Below are 19,563 nucleotides of genomic sequence, written 5' to 3'. Positions count from 1 at the left end.
GATAATACATGAAAGAGAGCAGGAGCACTGGGACAAAACAATTTTGCAGGTGATAAATGAGTTGTTAAGCCCATATTGCAAACCACCACCACTTAGCAACCTTTTTCCTCCTTGACTCAAAATATTTGGTTAGCAGAAGAACATGATTTTCCTGTCTGAGTGAATTAGTGACTAGACAATTTATAAAGAGACGTCAATCCTAAGTGTTCAAAGTTTTTTGAGGGAATGTCTCAGTGAAAACTTAAAAAAATTTCTTTTAAGGAGTGCTTCTTTTACTTCTTAAGGATTTTTTGCTTTTGAACTTTTCAAAGAGCAAGGGGAAAAAAGAAAGTACTGATAGCATTCAAGATTGATAGCAAATCAATTTTGTCCAATTTCGTGCTACAATCAGAGGGATATCTGTAGGAATATGTACTGACAACTACAGTAATTTCACAGTTCAGATGGGTATCTGTCTAATGAATATAAACTCCAGTTCCAACAGAACTGTACTATACGGAAGAGCATCTGGTAGATGAGAGAGACCTCTGTATATTTTTAGTTTCCTTTCTAAATAATATATCACTGGTGAAGGGGCTCTTCAGTTGTACTTAGGTACACTTGTCATAGCTGAAATTGAAAAATTTTGCTATGAAAATATCAGGATCAGAATAAATGCAATAATTTTCTGAAAGCAATCTTGCTACATTATCTTTCCATATTTACTACAAGTACAGTTTTCACAGTTAGACCATGATAACTTGTAAACTCAGGTAATTTTAAAAGGAATTAATATTCCCTGGTGAAGACATTATTAACCTTATGTTATATAGTGTCTTTTATCCATATAAATCCCAAAGCATTTTAAGGACTATTCAAAGTAGTATGTATGACCAGTAATTTTTTTTTACCACACATGGAAATGAAAGCACCTGTGCTGAAATAATGATGCTATTTGGTGCTCATAATACAATATTACAGGTTTGTTGGAGTGGAAATAAGTTAATAATTGACACCAAAGAGGAACCTAGGAAAGCAGAAAGTTGTAATTTCTTCTAGACTGCAGCACTAACCCAGATAGCATGCATTTTTGTCATAAGTGACATTTAATTTCCTATGCTCACACACTGAAATCTTATTTTTCCTATGTTATCCAATAAAAAAGCATTCAAACACTACCACTGGCTTTCTAAATATATTCAAGAGAATATTAATGCACAATAAATACATATAGAATGAGTTCAATTGACAGGTCACAAAACTATCCTTAAACTTTTAAGTCTCATTCTTTCTTGAAATAAACATATTTAAACATTGCCAAAAGTTTACTGATTGCCCCAACTATACTTCAAACATTTTAAATTATGGAACAAATACTGTGTCATCTACACTGTGTGCCAAATTAAAAAAATCGAGTGCTGTATGTATAAAACCATGCACTGAAGTATTTCCTCCCTCATTAAAACAAAGTACCTTTTCATTAGAGGAAAAATAAATTCTAACTGTATATGTAACTGCAGTCCTCAGATGTACCAATCTCAGAAAGAGATTTTGAAATTGCTGCACATCCTTAGTAAGCTACCTTACTCTATTGCTTTTAGAGAAATACTAAAAACCACAAAGAATTCTCAAAATCACAGAGGTTTAGGCATGTTATTTCAAAAGGCAGAGGTCATACGAGATTCCCATCACAAGAACTAAGAAAAGACCACTTCAGCTGAAAATATATTAATAGTATACCAAAATAAAATTGTTTCATAACACTATCTAAATGGCCAAATACTTATTTCCACACAGGAGTTTTTTTAGATGTCGCTGCTACCAATAGCTTATACTGCAAATTTGATTTTTAAATCCTCAGCATGCATTTCAGATACCGAAATCATAAAGTTGTTACGAGACAGAAAATATAAGAAAAAAGTTCAAATTATATAACCTGTTGCTGAAGATTCTTATGTATTCAAATGTACCAAGAAACTGCTTTGTCAGAAAGCAAACAAAAATCTAATTGTTCAGCAGAACTGCCGAAAAAAGACTCAGATTTTTGGTTTTGATCTCTGCCTATTTCTGGCAAAATATGACATAAAAAATTCCTGTTTGGATCTTTACATTATGAATTGTCTGCACACAAATGTCTCCCGTCTTACCATTTACACAACTTGTAGTAAACTAGAGTAGAGGACCAGGCCTACATTGCCTAGTAAAGCAATCCTGCACAAACTAGATTAGTTTCCTTTTTTGTTCCTTCTCTTGGGCTATATAGTTACATGTGGGAAAGAAGCATTCAGTAATAAACATTCTCTTAGGTTCTGAAATTTAATGAATGAATGAACGAATGCTGCCTATAAAATACTTTTATTATTGTGATGACCTTTTTTTTTAGCACAATCAGTGATGAGGGAAAAATGCACCCCTCAAATCAGAAGTTAGACTGCATTAGCATAGGCAATGCAGAAACTAAATTGTCATTCTTATTTTCAAAATAGTCAACTCTTCAAAGAAGGGTTATTCAGGGTTAAAGCACTAGATTGCAATTTTAGAGGCTACAGATTTCATATGTGATCCACAACAGTCATCTGAGTTTTTCCACAGCCAAACTCACCATTAAAAAAGATGAATCCAGCATTTATTTTCTTTTCTTTTCTATTAAGGTTTATTAATCTTGCTTCTTTTTCTTTAAAATTTACTTAAGAAGGTTCTAATCTTCAGAGAAGATTATATCATAACTCAAGATTTAAAAATATGGATCTCCAGAAAAGTTATGTTTTATGTCATAAGTCCTCTTTCTGAGGCCTCTAGATTAACCCTTTTCTCTTCTATTACATTTTGTCAAATTCCTATCCTCCACACAGTACCAATTTTTCTATTTCAATATCATGAAGCAGTTCCTTGCCTAAATGCTCAGGTTTATGAGAAGCCCTTATGTTGATTATCTCTTGCCCTAACGTATTCCCACCTCCCAAAATATAACTGTTGAAACAGTCATCCTTGAGAAAGAACAAGTATTTGAGTTACCTATTAACATTTTGTAATCAAATGCTTCTTCCCCTGCGTCCAGGTGTATGTGGTCATCCAGCAGGAACACAGAACTACCTGACTATTCACATACTCTAAGTGTCTTTCTTGTCAATGATTTATAATATATCCTTTTGAAGATACAGAGGAAGAAAACCCAAAACGTCCTAAAAAAGTATTAACTCTATTGTAGTAAAGACACAGTGCCAGTGCTCATATTATACAATACACATTTTATATTTACATTCCATATCCAAGCATGAAGGGAAAAAAAGAACCTTGCAGATGTCATATACAGAAACATTTAATTCGAATTTTTCAGAATCAGTAAAAACATCCTTGTTCTTGAATATTGGCACATATTTATTTTGAATTTCCATCTGGGTTTTTGGTGGGTTTTGTTTATTTGTTTGTTTTGGGAGGTTGTTAGTTTTGTGGTTTTTTCACATAAAACCATGTGTTTATGCAATAAGAAGGAAAAAAAAAAAAAAAAGAGGAGACTTATATTAAGTACTTCAAAGGCAATTGAGTGCTTAGTCATAGAATGGTTTGAGTTGGAAAGGACCTTAAAGATCATCTTGTTCCAGCCTCCCAATCCCCTTGTATTCCATGAGTAGGGACACTTTTCAATAGAACAGGTTGCTCAGGGCTCCATCCAACCTGGTGTTGAACACTTCCAGGGAAAAATTTCACTGGGAATATTCGACAATGCTTTGCAAGGACATATTTTCTTGTCTTTACATGTCTGTGTATGTTGATTCATGCCACATTCAAAAGTAAGTATACAGTTTACAAGAATTTCTGTATTCTACTTATTTGTATTTCAGTAAGTAATGACATCAAGAGCAACCAATCAGATCCACTATGGAACACTATCATCAGATAAATGCTTTTTTAATTTCACTATGGAAATACACTCGAAAAGAGGATACTAATTTATGTCCAAGGGTTTCTAAAATATACCTTTTATTTGAGAGAGGAGGAGAGATGTTTTTGACCATTTTAACTTTGGTGGTGCTAAGAAGATTGGAGCAGCAAATCTCACCTCAGCAATCATTCTGTTGGTGTCCCCCAAGAAGAGTAGGTTTAAGGCTTCCTCTTCATTGGTTGCTTGCTGAAGAGACAAGTTTTTCAGATGAATATTTTGATCAGAGTCTTCCATTATTGTCACTTTTCTGCATGCAAAATAAAAACAGTTAAAACTAGAGTGTTAATGCAATGTTGTTTCATACTTTAATTTTGATTGCACCTAAAAGGTGAAATATAACATCCAAGCCAAATCATAATGAAAGAACGTGAAAAATAAATGATACACATTAAAGGAAATGTTTGACGTTGCACCCCGGAACTCCCACTGCCACAATTGTTGATTTCTCTTTTTTTACACCTCCTTTTTATTCCTTTAGTATGAAACTTCACATAGAAAAGGAATATAAGAAAACTAAGTTTTAGAGAAAGCTTTGGGATTTTTATTTATTGAGATAGTAAAATTTCAAGAGTAAGAGATTAGATGAATCATCACAAACAAATAATATGTAAGGGGTTGTTTGCTATTACCAAGTTCAGATGATACATAACGCATACCCATTATTTTGATGTACAAATATACATGGAATATTTCAGAATCAACACATCTGTAGTCAACATGTTTCTAATAACTTTAGAAACATTTGTCAAGATTATTCCTTTTTTCATTTTTCTTAAATGGTACTAACTACAACTGTAAATTATCCCTTCCTTAAATTAAAAGCAAGCTAACAATGATTTTATTTACTCCCCCTGTTAGAAATGTTCTTAGCTACATGTCTATAAGACTAAATCTGTCCAAAAGGAATTGGATGCAAGTACCAAGAAAAAGCTCCAGAAGAGCTGCTAAATATTACTGAAAATCCTTTTCACTTTGAATAGTCCTTCAACATAAGATTTTTTTTTCTTTTGAAATGGTTAATGGGAGTTAAACTTTACTGGCATTATTGAATAGACATTAGGGTCTCCTTAGGTGGGACATTCTACAGTATCCAACATAGATGCCAAGTAGTTGCCTCACTGGATTTGGAAAACTCAGAGAGAAGAATCTGTTAAAATAGAAGTACACTAAATCTGAGGATAAATAACATGTCCTTCAAAGTGAATTACATGATCTGATACAATTTAAAACAAATTAGAGCTTTTTTAAAAGTTGGACGTTGTTTTTATTTAAACTAAAACTTTATTTTCTGTGTAATTGAAGATAATATTTTCTAGATATACGTATACACCTATATGTATACATATATGTATATAAATATTTTTTCATGTTCTTCAAGATAAACCACAAGAGGGAGTATGCGGCTTGAGTTTTTATCAATAGGTAGTTCTTGCAGGTTAATTACTCCCAGTTGCTTCAAACCCAGAGAGATTCTGTTTTGTTCTGCTTTACTTTCTTCCCCCTCCCCACCCCACCCCAAACTGAGAATGAAATCAAGCATCAAAGCAGCATTCCATAGTTTTACTCTTAGACATTGTGGGAATAGTTCACAGTCTGATGGTCAAAATATTCAAATTAATATAGAGAATTTTAACACATTCCAATGCACTCTTTTCAAGAAAAATTACACATAAAAGTACACACAAAGCTTCTTTGGTAGTCATAACAATTGCTCTTCCAAGTATGATTGCCTGCCACTGTTAGCCTTATTTTTGTGTGGTAGTGCAAGACATTTCTCACACCATCTCAAAACTCAGCTTCCCCATTCAAAGCATAAACCCCAGAGTATAATTCTGGTCTTGCATATCAAACTTTTGATAATGTCAGATTGTATTCTGTCTGCATCTATGTATGCATCACAAATGAAAGCCCAGAGCAGTTCTAATTACAGTATACCCTTGTTAGCTTGTGCCCTTTCCTGCATTAAGTGAGCTGCCACCAATGCAGGAGGGTCTGAATGCTTTAATTTATTAAATTCTTGTTACTGGAAAACATTGACCTTAGAGCTTTCTTTGATTAATACTACCTCATTCATTTGTGTACAATATATAATAATAAAAAAACCCCTTATTATGTTTTGGAAAATGAATGACCATTTTAAAAGTCAAGTTTCCTATTATTCTATCTGTCTCTCGGGCTTAGAATTGAAGAAATCTAAAATAATCTGAAAAACTTTAAAAACATTTAAAAATCAATCATAATGATGCAAACAAACAACATATGAAGATACACAAGTCCTAGGCCAATACATGAGCAAGATATAGTGATACTATGCCATTGTGAGGAGACTATAGAGCCAAAGCATGCATCTTGGAGTCTGTTCAGAAGAACAGAATAAATTAACATATACATATAGGTAACGTTTTGTAGAAGTGCAAAGGAACTTTAGCTTTTAGGAAAGAATTGTCAGGATAATCAACTCATGTATCATCCCAAAAAGATGATCCTTCAGGGAGTACAACTCCCTGAATACCACAACAGAGGACAAAGTCAACACTTATTCAAGAGGCAATGTCACCAAGTTATTCAGCGATCAGCACCACAACAGAACACAGATTTAATTTTCCATCCAAGTAGAGATTTAGAGCATAATCTCCCTTATGAGACATGGCGAACTATAAGATGAGTAAGGGCTTGTGCAGACTGTTTGCTTGACACATTGTGATAGGAAATCCTTCCCACTGTCTCCAATGGATTCTGTTTTGAGACAACAAAAGCACATTTTGGCTGTTCTGGATGTTATGGACATGACTGGAGACTTACATATTTAGGGGTTAATGATTCATGTAACAGTGAACGTGGGCAGGCACAGCCTGTGAGGTGCTGTGCACACAGCAGGACATTCAGGCCTGAGCTGCGCTGCACAGATCCCTCGGCTGCCAGATAAATTCACTGAGTTCTAGGAGAACACCTTCTAGAATGAAGCTGTTTTCTTGTGAGAAAATTATACAAGGCTCAAAAGAGCAAAAGGGAGACCTTCTCTCCATGGCCATGACCTGTATTCCTCTCGTGCAGTGCGCAATGGGGAAATCATTCAGGCTCTGTCCAACTTTGCATGGATGCAGGGCACCCAGCACATGATGGGACACCAGATTTACTTGCCATCTGTCTTCCTCCTCTTATTCTATCTTACCAAAGCAGTTACCCTATCAAGTCATTTGTTGCTAAACCTTTCTCACTGACATCTGGAAAAAGCTGTGCACTCTCTCTCTTCCCCCCCCCCCCGCCATCCCACCCTGTAGAACAAGGAATCAAAACTGAACCAGTGAGATCAGTGGTTCATGGTTGAGCAAAACATACAAAATCTGTTAGCATTTTCAGGCAATTTCTTTAATCATATAAAAAAAGTATTTGTTAAATAAATTTTGACATTCACTCATCAAATGCTTGCAGAAAAGTTATTTAAAAAGGCTTCACTGGACTTTATACTCTTTTTCAGGAAATAAATCAACATAAAACATGGATGTGAATAACCAATATACCTTATATGCTGAAGTTTTGTATGCATTTTAAGTGTAATTTATATGAACTGTAATTAAAAAAAATCATAATCTTAGAAGAAATTATTCAAAACAGTTTTTAGTTGTCTCCTCGTTAACAAAAGTCTAGCTGTACAAAACTTTGTATTCACTTAACTTTTAGTATTCAGTAGTAACAAAATGAACACTCTTAATTTTGAAAGAACGTATTTCATATAAAAAAGTGAACTAGTAATATTATTAGCCTTAGAAGTTTTAAAATACTGATAATTCTCAGAACACTGGAAATACAAAATACAGTTCTTGAAGGTTTATGGTTGGTGGTCAGTTTCCTAATTACATAGTTGATGCAGCCATTAAAAGGGGCTGACAATAACACTGTTGAGACTGGAGGGGAGAATTAAGTTTATTTGCATCAAAAAATCAGACTGAATAAAATATATTTGCTATATGTTTAAAATTATTATTTTAGCCTTATTTTATTTTTATTCTTCTTTGCTAAGGAAAACAGGAATTACTTTAGGAGTTGTTTTAGCTTTCCATTCAGCAATTTGGTAACTCTTAAAGCCCTTGGGCGGCAGTAGAGAAGAGTACAAACTCATTTGAGGTAAATCACCAATATGCACTAACAGGTTTTGTTTCAAAGAGAAATTATTTCACATTGACCCCATGGAACATAACAGTTCTACATGTTACTAACATATATTGATATAAACATCATTCACTGATGTTTGAAGTTAATCGGCTCTGAGCTTAAACTGTGGTTTCCTTGAAGTCAGAGAGCATCATACTAAAAATTAAACCTTTCCCTCTCAAAAAGGACTTTAAATAATCTTCACACAAAAATGGGGAATCCTTCTTGTTGACTTGAAATTTAGATTCTATTTTCCCCATGCACATCACTGTGCAGTAATGGTTGTCTCAGCTGCCTGACAAGCAGCTCCTTTTTTACAGCAGCTTAGACTGTCATTCTAAGGCAAACCAGCACTAATTGTAGTTTGCCTTCACATGCCATCAGAGAGGTAAAGCAGTAACTTATTGGTTACCTATGAATTCATCTAGTCTTTCTTGACTATAGTTCTATAACTTCAGTCTTTACATTTGTGTTATATAATGGCATCAAAAAAATGTCTTACTTCTGGATAAATAAGAACATGTTAGGAAGAGCTTTACTGGTAGGTTGTAACTAAAGTGAAATTCAGTAACATTGGGTTACATAAATTACAAATAAGAAGCTGTTGGAGATAAAAGGCTCTTTCACAAATGCACAGCAAATTAAGAGCTTTAGAAAAGTATATCTAATTTGAACACTCCTGCAAAACACTTATGAAAACATCAGGTGGCAGTAAGTATTTAAATAGCATTCTACCAGCTTTATTTTATAGCAATTATTTCATACCTTTATTGTTGAAAACAATCATAATGTCCTTGGAGAAACATGGAATTCTCTACAGCTACAAACACAATTATATTGTCAATATTAAATTCAATTTCTTCATAATTCCGTGTAGGAATATGTCAATGTGCAGCTATATGGCCCATATTCATGCATTTGTCAGGAATTTATGTCCAGAAAACTAGTGGTTGTTTTTGTGAGAGACTCGTCCTTTCCCATCTGGCAGACTCACATGAAATGAGTAAGCAGTGCTAAGACGAAAATTTCATAGTCTATAGAATATACAAAGTATGGGTACACACGAAACCTTGACTTCAGAAGCTGAGATTCCAAGTCTAATCATGTAATGTTTAGATGGAATGGACAATATAAAAATGTTTTTAAAATGTTTATTATTCCCTTTGCCTTAAGCATCAAATAACAATTTTAACATCTCATTTTTCAAGTACTATCAACAATCCTGTTGTGTATCCACAAGCCTTTCACAACTTCTATGACCTGAATGCAATCTGTGTTTAGTCCTTACAATGAGCTGGTAACATAAAGATAAGAATGCAGACTTTGCTAATCAGAAGTACATCTTTCATTCAAATTACATCCCCTTCCTTTGCAAGAATATGGATAGCAAAACTGTTCCAGAACAACCTGCACATTATATGAGGTTAACTAATCTTTTTGCTTATTCTTCTAAAATGACACATTTCTTTGGTACTCTTCTTGTCCATTTTCAATACTTAGGAAAGTATCAGCACTGACTGCTAATGTTTACCCAAGAACACAGAGTTTGAAGCCATAAAAAGCTTGTGGATTTTTACGGTGCTCAAAGCTTAAATGATCCACTGTGAAGTTCAACAGAAAATTATACATAATACGACACATTTATGTACAAAAACTAAATTATTTTTAATATTCTCATTAAATACAGGCTTTCAAGCAAACTTAAAGTTATTATTTTGTATTTTGATTACTGTCACTAAAATATTAAGAGGTTTTAAGCCCATAAAATTCTCAAAAATATATATATTAAATTATAAACACCTGACAAATTTTAAAACATGTGATTATTTACCTACAAGTAACCTCTACTTTATCTTTTAAGAAAATTAATCAAGCAATTGAAATATAATTAGTAATGCAACTACCTATTCCTGCAACTTTTACTCCCTTTTTAGATTGAATGACACTAGAAATTTTTAAGTTTTGAATCCCCAGACTACAATATTAAAAAATAAACACAATATATTTTATTAACTAAATACTTTTGCACATACTAAACATGAGTCATGTAGGTATAGTTTTAGTTAACAGAACATATTTTATTGAAAAATGATGTAGTGGAAATAATGCCCACGTGCAATAAAACCTTAAAGCACTTATTAATATTACTCTGCAGAGAAAAATTTATTATCTTACTAAAACTCATCCTGCAGTAGTATACACTATGTGAGTTTACAGGCAATTATGATTATCCCAGCAGGATTTATTCCTAATTTACATTCAAATTATCCATCAACTTTTACATTTTAAAATAACCTTACACACAATACAGAGTTATTCTTTAGTTTCATTGAATCACTATACATAAACTTAATTGAAGGATTCTGAAAATCACAATTATTAGCAAATATTCAGTACCTAGTTTTAAGATATTTTCCAGAGCATATGACCCCAAATATCTGTTTCAAAGCTGCAATTATATTATTAAAATTCAGTTTCTTTGAATTGAATAAATTCATTCTTATAAAATGTTATATGGAATGAGTTCAGATAAAATACTTCAAATAACTTAATATACGAAATTAATAATGGAATGAACTTGAATAACTTAATAGCATTAAATCTAATAAGTAGAAAAAAGTGTAACACACAATTTACTATTTCTCATCCATGCAAAAATGGATACAGAACTAAATTATATTATCCAAATTAGCCTCTGACTAAAATTTTTTTCTGAATGCCACAGGAAGCATATAATAAATTAGATTAGAATCCTAAACTTCATCATGAAAGACACAGGTAATGACACACAGTCTTTATAGCACTGATATGCTGTAAAGCAATACATTTTACTTCCATTTTACAGGTAAAGAAACAAAAACAATTAGACCAAATCACAGCCCAGTCCCACACTTTGCATTTGTCTGCTGCCTTCCTAATTTCTAGACTAGATCATTTCATAAAGATCAACCCTGAAAATTATTTTGTACATACATATCCTAGATACCCCATACTGTGTGGAAAAATAAAACTCCATTTAAACACAATAAAATAATGTGTTGTAGAGATTTTTTTCATAAATAAAATGGTTTAATAATATGTGAACAACACAATTAGTTATTTCAAAATAAAGTTCAACTGATTTTTTTACTGTCCCATTGAAAATTTTCAGCATGTTTCCTGCTTTTGTATCAACAGTGATTTCATTGGTATTTACAAGTGTCTGTTACTATCATGTTGAGTGATAAAATTCATGGTTCCAGCATTATTTCAGGGCACTTGCAAATCCAGTAAACAACTCACTTATTCACACCTATTTAGTGTTTGCTTAACTATTTAAAAATAACACAGACTATAAACTATTATTTCAGACTTGGAGACTAGGATTTGGATTTCCTATAAATTAGAAATCTAACTTCACCAACTGGAGCATTCATGATCTGCAAACCTTTGTTCATTAGGTGCTAGTGTCTGATCAATGACTACTATTATAACAACCATCTTTTCTGAAGAAAATATACTATTCTTTGGAGCTACTTGTGGCCTATTTTCTAGCTGTAACTTACCTTATTTCATAATTGCATATTCTAGAAAAATAATTATCCTTGAAGTAAAAGGTCCAAATAGAAGCAGGGAGATTTTCTTATTATCGTTGCAAGGAAATACTGACTGTTACATGTCCCTGTCACAGACAGTCATACATGGCATTCAAAGAGACAGGCTGCCCTGAGAAAAACAAGTGCACCTTCTCCTTGTCAGTGGCTGCAAGAGATCTCTTCTGCATAATAGCAACAAACACTTTTAATCCTTTCACCTTCAGTTACTCCCTACTGTCACACAAAATAACAGACTATTTAGGCATCATTGACAAAATTATGAAAACAAAGTATTCTGATTAAATTAACACTGAGATCAGTAGCACAGCTTCAAAAAGTCCCTGAACAATGTAACAATGTACAATGTAAACAATGTATATAAAAATTATTCCTCTTGGTTTTGATGATTTTCTGTATTTATGACTTACGGCAAATCTTCCATTCTGGAGGCCTCATGTCTTGGGTCCAGCAGATCATAACCACATTCATTGTAGATTTCTAAGTAGGAAACATGAGTTGTGTACACTTTACTGCTATCCTGGATAAGAAAAATAAATAGTATTATAAACAGAAGTCAGAGGTAGATTAGAAGCCACATTTATTTCTATGGCTTCTAGGTCACTTTTTCACTTTGTCTCTTTTTCTGAGTACAGTGCACATGTTCAATTTCTTATACTTTCATGTTACGTGTTACCATATGCATAAAGACCCAAGAAAAAGAAAGGGAAAAAGAAATTCCACAAAAACTCCCATCGAAATAGAGACACACACACTACACTCACTAAAACAAAAATCCCCCACAAACCCCCACAATTACCATGAGTTTAGTCTGGGATTTTTAATTGATTCTGTATACTTAAAAAAGTCTGTCCATATTTAGAACATGGGAGTTGCTTACAGAACTAGGCAACATGACATTTTTCACTTCTGCACTAAAAAAAAGTTATAATGAGGTAAATGCTCATATTATGGATAGAAAGACTGTGCTTAAAAAAATAAAGCAAAAGTAAAAACAGCAACACAATAAGATTTACTTCGTTTATAAACATCAGTGACATACTGCTTTTCATTCTCTTCATAACATTAGAGCATTGTATATGATGTCAGCTGTTCTCTACAATCACAATTCTTTTGGTAAATTACATTGCCAAAAAGTAATTTAACACAACTGAGTTTTGACGACAGTTTTCCCCTGCCTCAAAGCCAAATCCAAACAACATAAACCTCAAAATAGTGGGCCATGATTTCCAAAATTAAAGAAATAAAAGAGAATGAAAAAAAATCAGTCACTTCTTTTCAGCAGACAAAACCACTGGGAAAGCACTCATATCACAGTTGAAATTTAATAATTCAATCCACTGCAGGTTTTGTTTTTTTTTTTTTTTTTTGCAAAATACTTTGAGATATAACTAGTCACTTTCATTTAATAATTATTTCCCATGGTTTTTTAATTGGTTATGACAGTTCACTATTTCAAGGGACATAATTTGAAAGATACACTACAGATGGATGGAAAAAATGTAGTAAGGAACAGTTCAAACAGGATGCCATGGAAATAGGAGAATTGCTAAATTAAAAGGAGATGTTATTAAAAACAAAGGGCTTGATTTCCTTCTCATTTAGTTCTCCAGTTTTGTTTCTTTGGTCTCAAACTGTGCTGTCTTTGTCCAAGTAAGAGCTTAACAAGTCTTGTATTTCATATCCCTGATTTCACTTTCTCCTTTTTCATCCTGCTTAGGGTTAGAAGGCAAACGATTCTTCTCCGCTATTTGAGTGCCTTCCAAACCACAGCTGTAGGTAGAAAGAAGTGCAACAGGGGAAAGTACAAAACAAAAGGCAAGAGGAAAGATAAAGCACTAAGAAGAGATCCTTTAAAATGCACTAAGAAAAAACAATTATGTGAAACAATGATTTGGAAGCAGGAAAATTGAAATAGCCCTATAAGTGTAGCTAGGTATAGCTTTTGATCCAAAACCCAGTCTGAAGTGGGAAACATTCGTATTTTTCTGCTGAGAATTTGACAAACATACTAGTTATTTCTTATCTTATTTTGTTTTTATTATATAATTAACATTAGAAAAGAATGTTGGTGTGTTAATGTTGTTTGTTGCTGGCAATTAGACAATAAATATGCTCAGTTTCCACAACAAAAGTCCTCCATGGAGGTTGTGTGAGTGCAGCAGAAAGTCTAAGATAACATGATCATGTGTGTTTTTTTCATTTCCATTCACATAATGGCAAGTTTCTGTGCACCTGCCACATGCTGTGTACATTTACCTGCCAAAGCCATACTTCCAAAGAGCCAAAGTGATTGTTCACTCTTGTTAACCCGTTCTGACACAGGGCATATTAATGTGACTGAGCCATATACCCTCATGCAAACAGATTGGTACTCTATAGGACACGACTGAAAGAGCATAAATGTACAGTGGAATGATTTATGTTAACGTCAAATCATATTTAAATTGGCTTAATTAAATAGCTTTGCTAAAATGTGAAGATTAATGAGTCATAGGCCTGGTGAAATAAATGAAGAGACAAAACATAAATTACACCAGACTCCTCTCTTCCTCTCTTCTCTTTCTCCTATAATTATAAAAGTACTGGAATAATTGACCGTGTTGACTCATGTAAGTATTTCAGACACTAAAAGAAAATTAAATTTCTCACAAACATAATAAACATAACAAAAAAAAAGTCAGTATGGTTACTCATTTCATCACATAAGTCAAAACGAAATGCAATGCATGCAATACAAAACCAGAGTGGAGCTGATATAAGTGTTAGACAAGGAGAACTGCTTGTGTCATCTGAAGGTATGCTCCACGAACTAAAAATAGCCTGGGTTTTAAAACTACAAAAGCCCCCCACAATGATGCCCATAATTTTTCAGACTATTGCAATAAACCAGGTAGCCAAAACAACTACAAATATATTCTTGCACACAGTAAATACTGTGTCAAGTTAGATATTTTGCTAAGCATTAGTTTTAGGACTTCCACTAACACAGTTATAAAAACAACCATTAGCAATAGTTAAGTATTTGAAATCAGACATTAAAAATAAACAGAAAATAAGGCTCCATACCTTCTGCAATTGATCAAAAATATAAGATAAAGTCCTGGGAATGATGCCTCGATCACTGTAACGTTCAGCTCCTCCTGTGATGGTAAAAGTTTTGCCACTGCCTGTCTGACCATATGCAAAGATAGTTCCATTGTATCCAGCCAAAACACTATACAGTTAAAAAAAAAAAGGAATATAATTAACATTTAAGGCAGAACATATTGTCCATTATCAACTTTGTATAGAACCAAAATACAATTAACAGTAATTCTTAATTACATAGCAACTGTCTTTGGTAATACAAGAGTACACTTTAATAGATATATTCTAGATTCTATAGAATTTAAACTATCAAGAATGGAAGGATTTCTTGATGCCTTGACTTAATCCATTATTAGCTGATCATGCTTATTACTATTTACACTACTTTTTCATACTTTTTAGTTTGGCAGATGATTTTTTGCAAGGATGATATTTAATCTCTTTAAAGACTGTAGATGTCAGGAATTGGGCCATTCATACACTAGAAGAATCAAGAAATATTTCACATAGGACCTCATTAAATGAAAACAGAGAAAACTCTATTGTGGTTAGAAACTCATGTAAGGATGCTGTTATGCCTGGGTCCTGCTTTTATTCTAAGGATATGACTATACTGAAGACACAACTATGCTTTGAAAAGGGTATGCAGGAGAACCTGTGCTTAAATAGTGTAATAAAATCTTCATTTAGTATGAAAACACATAAACCCACTTTGGTAATAGCAAACATTTCTGTTATAATTATGACTGTACAAGAAGCTTCCATAAAACAGACAAAATAGCTATTAATGACATAGCATGAAATGGCATTCAGACTCATCTTTTTCACACCTCCTATTTCTGTTTGCAGAAGTGCTTAATGAAAGTCCAGTTCAAATACTTTTCTTCAATTCACCACTGCCACCATTGACTTCCACCTTATTTCCACTAACAGTAGGTAAGCTTAATCACCTTAAATTTTTGGTTGTATTTACTATGCTTAAGGACCTACCAATTTTGTTCAACAGATTGAAGAACAAAAATTATTCTTGTGCATTTTGCTTAAAGAAGAAATCTTGTGCATCTTCTTAAAGAAAGAATGATAAATTAGCTACAATTTTAATAAATAAAAAGAGGGAAAACAACCCTTGTGTAAAAGGAAAAGAAAAAAGTATATAGATAGCTGCTGGTCTGGCGCCATAAGAGATGCAATGATTCTCCAACTTATTAAAGTTTATTTAAAGGCCTGGGTAGTTGCCAAATTGCTTATTTTAATCCATTACAGTAGGATGTCAAAGACAAAAACAGAAACATGTTGAAAGGAGCTACAGTGAACATCTGCTCCCAAAACAAGCAAAGATGGAATATATATAGATATTAGATTCCAGATGTTACAAATCAAAACAATTATTATGATAAAACACCTAATTAATCTATCTCAGGAATTCCTAGTGCCCACTGTCACAATATCTGTATGCTGATGACAGTAATGAGTTGTCAGAGGGAAGGGGGTATCAACAGAAGTTCAGACACGGCAGATTCAAACCTAGGAAGAGGAAATGATTCTTCAACCAAACTGTACTTAAGCTGTGCAACTCTTTTCTTTGGACAATAAAATGTCACACAGGCTTCAGCAAAGATTGGACTAAATCACCAAAACATTTTTCTTCAGTGCTACTAATCACAGAGACATCAGCAAGTCCCTAAACTACAAATAACTAACGACTAAGACGATACATGCAGGAGGCAGCTCTACATGCTTACTCTATTTTTTTCCTCTGAGCATTGTCTGTTAGTCCCTGTGAGAGACAACACAGTGCTGCCGATGGAACCTTGGTCTGATGCAGTATAGTTGCTCTTCAGCTCTTAAAAAACAGTCCTCTGGCTCTTCAGATCTGGCAACTGGGGTTGTTAAATTTTCTTACTCCTTCCCTTCTTTAAAGGTGTGTCTTGCAATGTGTTAAAAATTAATAAACTTGGTTGCAAACTATTAACTCGACATGTTGGCATTCCAATTTCTAACTCCTCCAGAAAAAGTTGTTGGTTATAATCACCTCATATGTAAACACAGGATAAAACATCACATACCATATGCTGCCAAAACAGCTGCAAAAGTCAGTGAGTTTTCTTTCTGATATTTGATTCTTATATATTCTTACATTTTCTGCAATGCATCAGCACAGCTCTGAAAAGTTTTCCAGAAAAACCTGACAGCTCATAAAATGTGAGCATATCCATGTCAATAATGCATTCTTCTAAACCAATGCAATTATAGGTTATCTTAATATTGCATTACATAAATGATTTTGATTCCACAGTTATGCTCTTTAAATTCTGAGCTAAAGGTCAACCTTACTTTTTAAACTTATGTGCGAGTATCTATATGTGTGTGTGTACAATTACATATACAAATATCTGCCCCTTGTCCATATTTACAGCACATGTTTCTTTCATTCAGAGTGTATTACAGCTACCATCAAGTCAATTTAAACCTGCTTGAGGTGCTAAGGAAGCCTATAAGGAAAGAAGACTACCAATAATACCAGTGAAACTGTTGGCAAAGCCTTCTAAGAGCAACATGCAACTCCATGAGGACAGGATGGAGAACAAATTCCCTTTCTAAGACTGAGAAGTAAAACACTTTCATAAATAAGAGACAAGGGACTAGGAGTTCAGGCAGGACTGACAAACTCCTTTGACTCGGAAGCAAGCTGTACACTATGACCTTGCCTCCTGAAAAGAGTAGAGAGGACGATGCAGTGAAAATGTAAAGCTTCTATTGTGTTGGCTTGTGGAGAAAAAATTAAACTTATGAACTACACAGAAGTTAAGGGTTTGTGCATATGTATAAACTTATGAAAGAACATATTCCAAAACTGAAGATATATAACTATCATTCTAAGTATAATAGTGTGACTATTCATCAATGTCAATTTTAAAGGTCTGTGTGTGATAACATGGATTAAGTAAAAATTCCAGGTCTGATGTGTCTTATTCCAAATGAAGTTATTTAAAGTAATTTCATTTGGAATCAATGGCCATAGAGGATGTTTTAGCAATGAACCTTGTGGGCAACTCATCACCATAGGAAATACTTTTTGGAGACACACTTTGCTCGTTTTCACTTCTAAGTACTTGAAGGCAAAAAACCCCATCAAAACTCCATCAATCTATTAGTTCATTTTCCCAGAGAGTTTAACAGTGAAAGGGCAACTATATGCAGATGGACCAATCCAAAACAATCAATAAATCAATACCTATTTACTAAATATTCAAGAAGTTTAAGATTTATACATAATATTTTCAACCCAAGATACACAATTCCTTTAGGAAAATAAAGAAGCTCAATAACTTTTATAAACTGTTAGTCACCCACAAAATTCTGTTTAAGAAAACAACATCAAACTACACTGCTTAATTACCTTTGGCAAAGTGACAGATCCCTCAGATGCCAGAAGTCAGTATAGAGAGCAGAAAATATATGTGTTGTCTCTTTCATCCTGAAATATAACTGCAGCAGGTACCAAAAAAGTTGGCAACACCCATTATGACAGGAGAAGAGCATATTTTCTAAACAGCATCCACCAAAAGGATGCTCAAAGATGCTCACTTGCAAATTATAGCTGTCCCCAACAGCAAGGAAAGTGATTATTGCCTGGGAAGGGTCGGTAGAGAATCAGCAGCTTTTTTCTGCCTTTTCAGCAAAACCTATTTTGCAAATGTTAGTTCCCACAGATAAAGTCTGCATCTTTGCTCTTCAGAGTCTCTGAACAGAAGCCCCAAGTTTTTGTTAAACTTAGTATTTGAAACCACACAGGTTCACATGGATAGTTGTAGTATTGCATTTTATTTAAACGGTATGCTCTGTCTCACCCCTCCAAAATGTATGGTATATTCTAAGCCTGTGGTCCTGCCCTGAACCATCAAGTATCTGTAATCCCATTGGCCCAAGTCTGATTCTGCGCCCACTTTCAATCTGCCTCTTAAACCGCGCGAGTGAGACCAGTCGCGCGCTTAGCCCTTCTCCTCCCCTCTTGGCCCTTCTATCCCCTAGGCTCGCCCTTTCCTTCCCCTTCCCCCCTTCTCCCTCAGTAACCATGCTGTTCCCAGGGATGGGACCCCCAATAAACCCTCATTTAATTAGCATCCTCAGAAGCTGTGTGGAGTCTCCTTGCCTGCCTGCTGCTACCAGCGAACTCACAGCCTAGGGAGCCCTCCGGGGGCGCCCCCCCACAAAAATGAAATACAACAGATAGTGATGGTGGTCATGTGAGGACTTAAAACTATGCATAAATAAAAATCATACACTAAAAGTGTATTTTCAGTCATGGCCCCTTGGTGTCATCCGAATATCCATAATTTTCTATTTTTTTGTCTCTTTGAAGGATGAATTTTGGCACGGTTAAGGGGACATTTTGTTGAATAAGTAGTCTCTTTACTACCTGAAACAAAACACAAAGACCGACGATCCAAGGAGAGGCTTTGCAGAAATGATCTTTCATGCGCTTTTACAACACTGTATAGCATCCTGTTCAGAAGTTCATGGACAACTTCCAGACAGATTAGCTAAAACACTGTTGAAGAGATCTGTCTCTAGCATATTTTACCAAAGTTGTGACTGCCAGAGTTACTGGAGGGTCTTGCTTTTTTATCGATACCAAGCTAGACCTACTACAGAGAAAAAAACCTTTAAAATACAATGACTAAAATCTTCTCTAAATTTGTATATTTGTTTCATTCTATTACAGAATTCAGAGGAATCATTTTCATTATTCACTAAAACACGCAGGCATATATTTGTATCACTTTGCAATAGACTTACTTTCTA

At 34.0% G+C, this 19,563-nt stretch overlaps 1 protein-coding gene across 14 annotated transcripts in view; it reads right to left on the bottom strand.

Annotated features, from left to right (window-relative positions):
* KIF6 (kinesin family member 6) overlaps positions 1-19,563 on the bottom strand; it is a 155,693-nt gene that overhangs the window by 124,601 nt on the left and 11,529 nt on the right. For all 14 annotated transcript variants that reach the window (XR_010359267.1, XR_010359268.1, XM_064414544.1 and 11 more), the window contains 3 exons: positions 14,737-14,884; positions 12,078-12,187; positions 4,040-4,169 (listed from right to left, as the gene is read on the bottom strand). Coding sequence is in view for 12 of the 14 variants with exons in the window: in XM_064414544.1 (XP_064270614.1) it covers positions 4,040-4,169; positions 12,078-12,187; positions 14,737-14,884 (388 nt within the window). In the remaining 2 variants the exon portion in view is untranslated. The remainder of the gene's footprint in view (positions 1-4,039; positions 4,170-12,077; positions 12,188-14,736; positions 14,885-19,563) is intronic.

Source organism: Passer domesticus, chromosome 3 (genome assembly GCF_036417665.1).
Source record: "Passer domesticus isolate bPasDom1 chromosome 3, bPasDom1.hap1, whole genome shotgun sequence".
NCBI lineage: Eukaryota > Metazoa > Chordata > Aves > Passeriformes > Passeridae > Passer > Passer domesticus.
The sequence above is the reverse complement of the archived record's forward strand: the minus strand, read 5'-3'. Positions and strand labels throughout refer to the sequence as shown.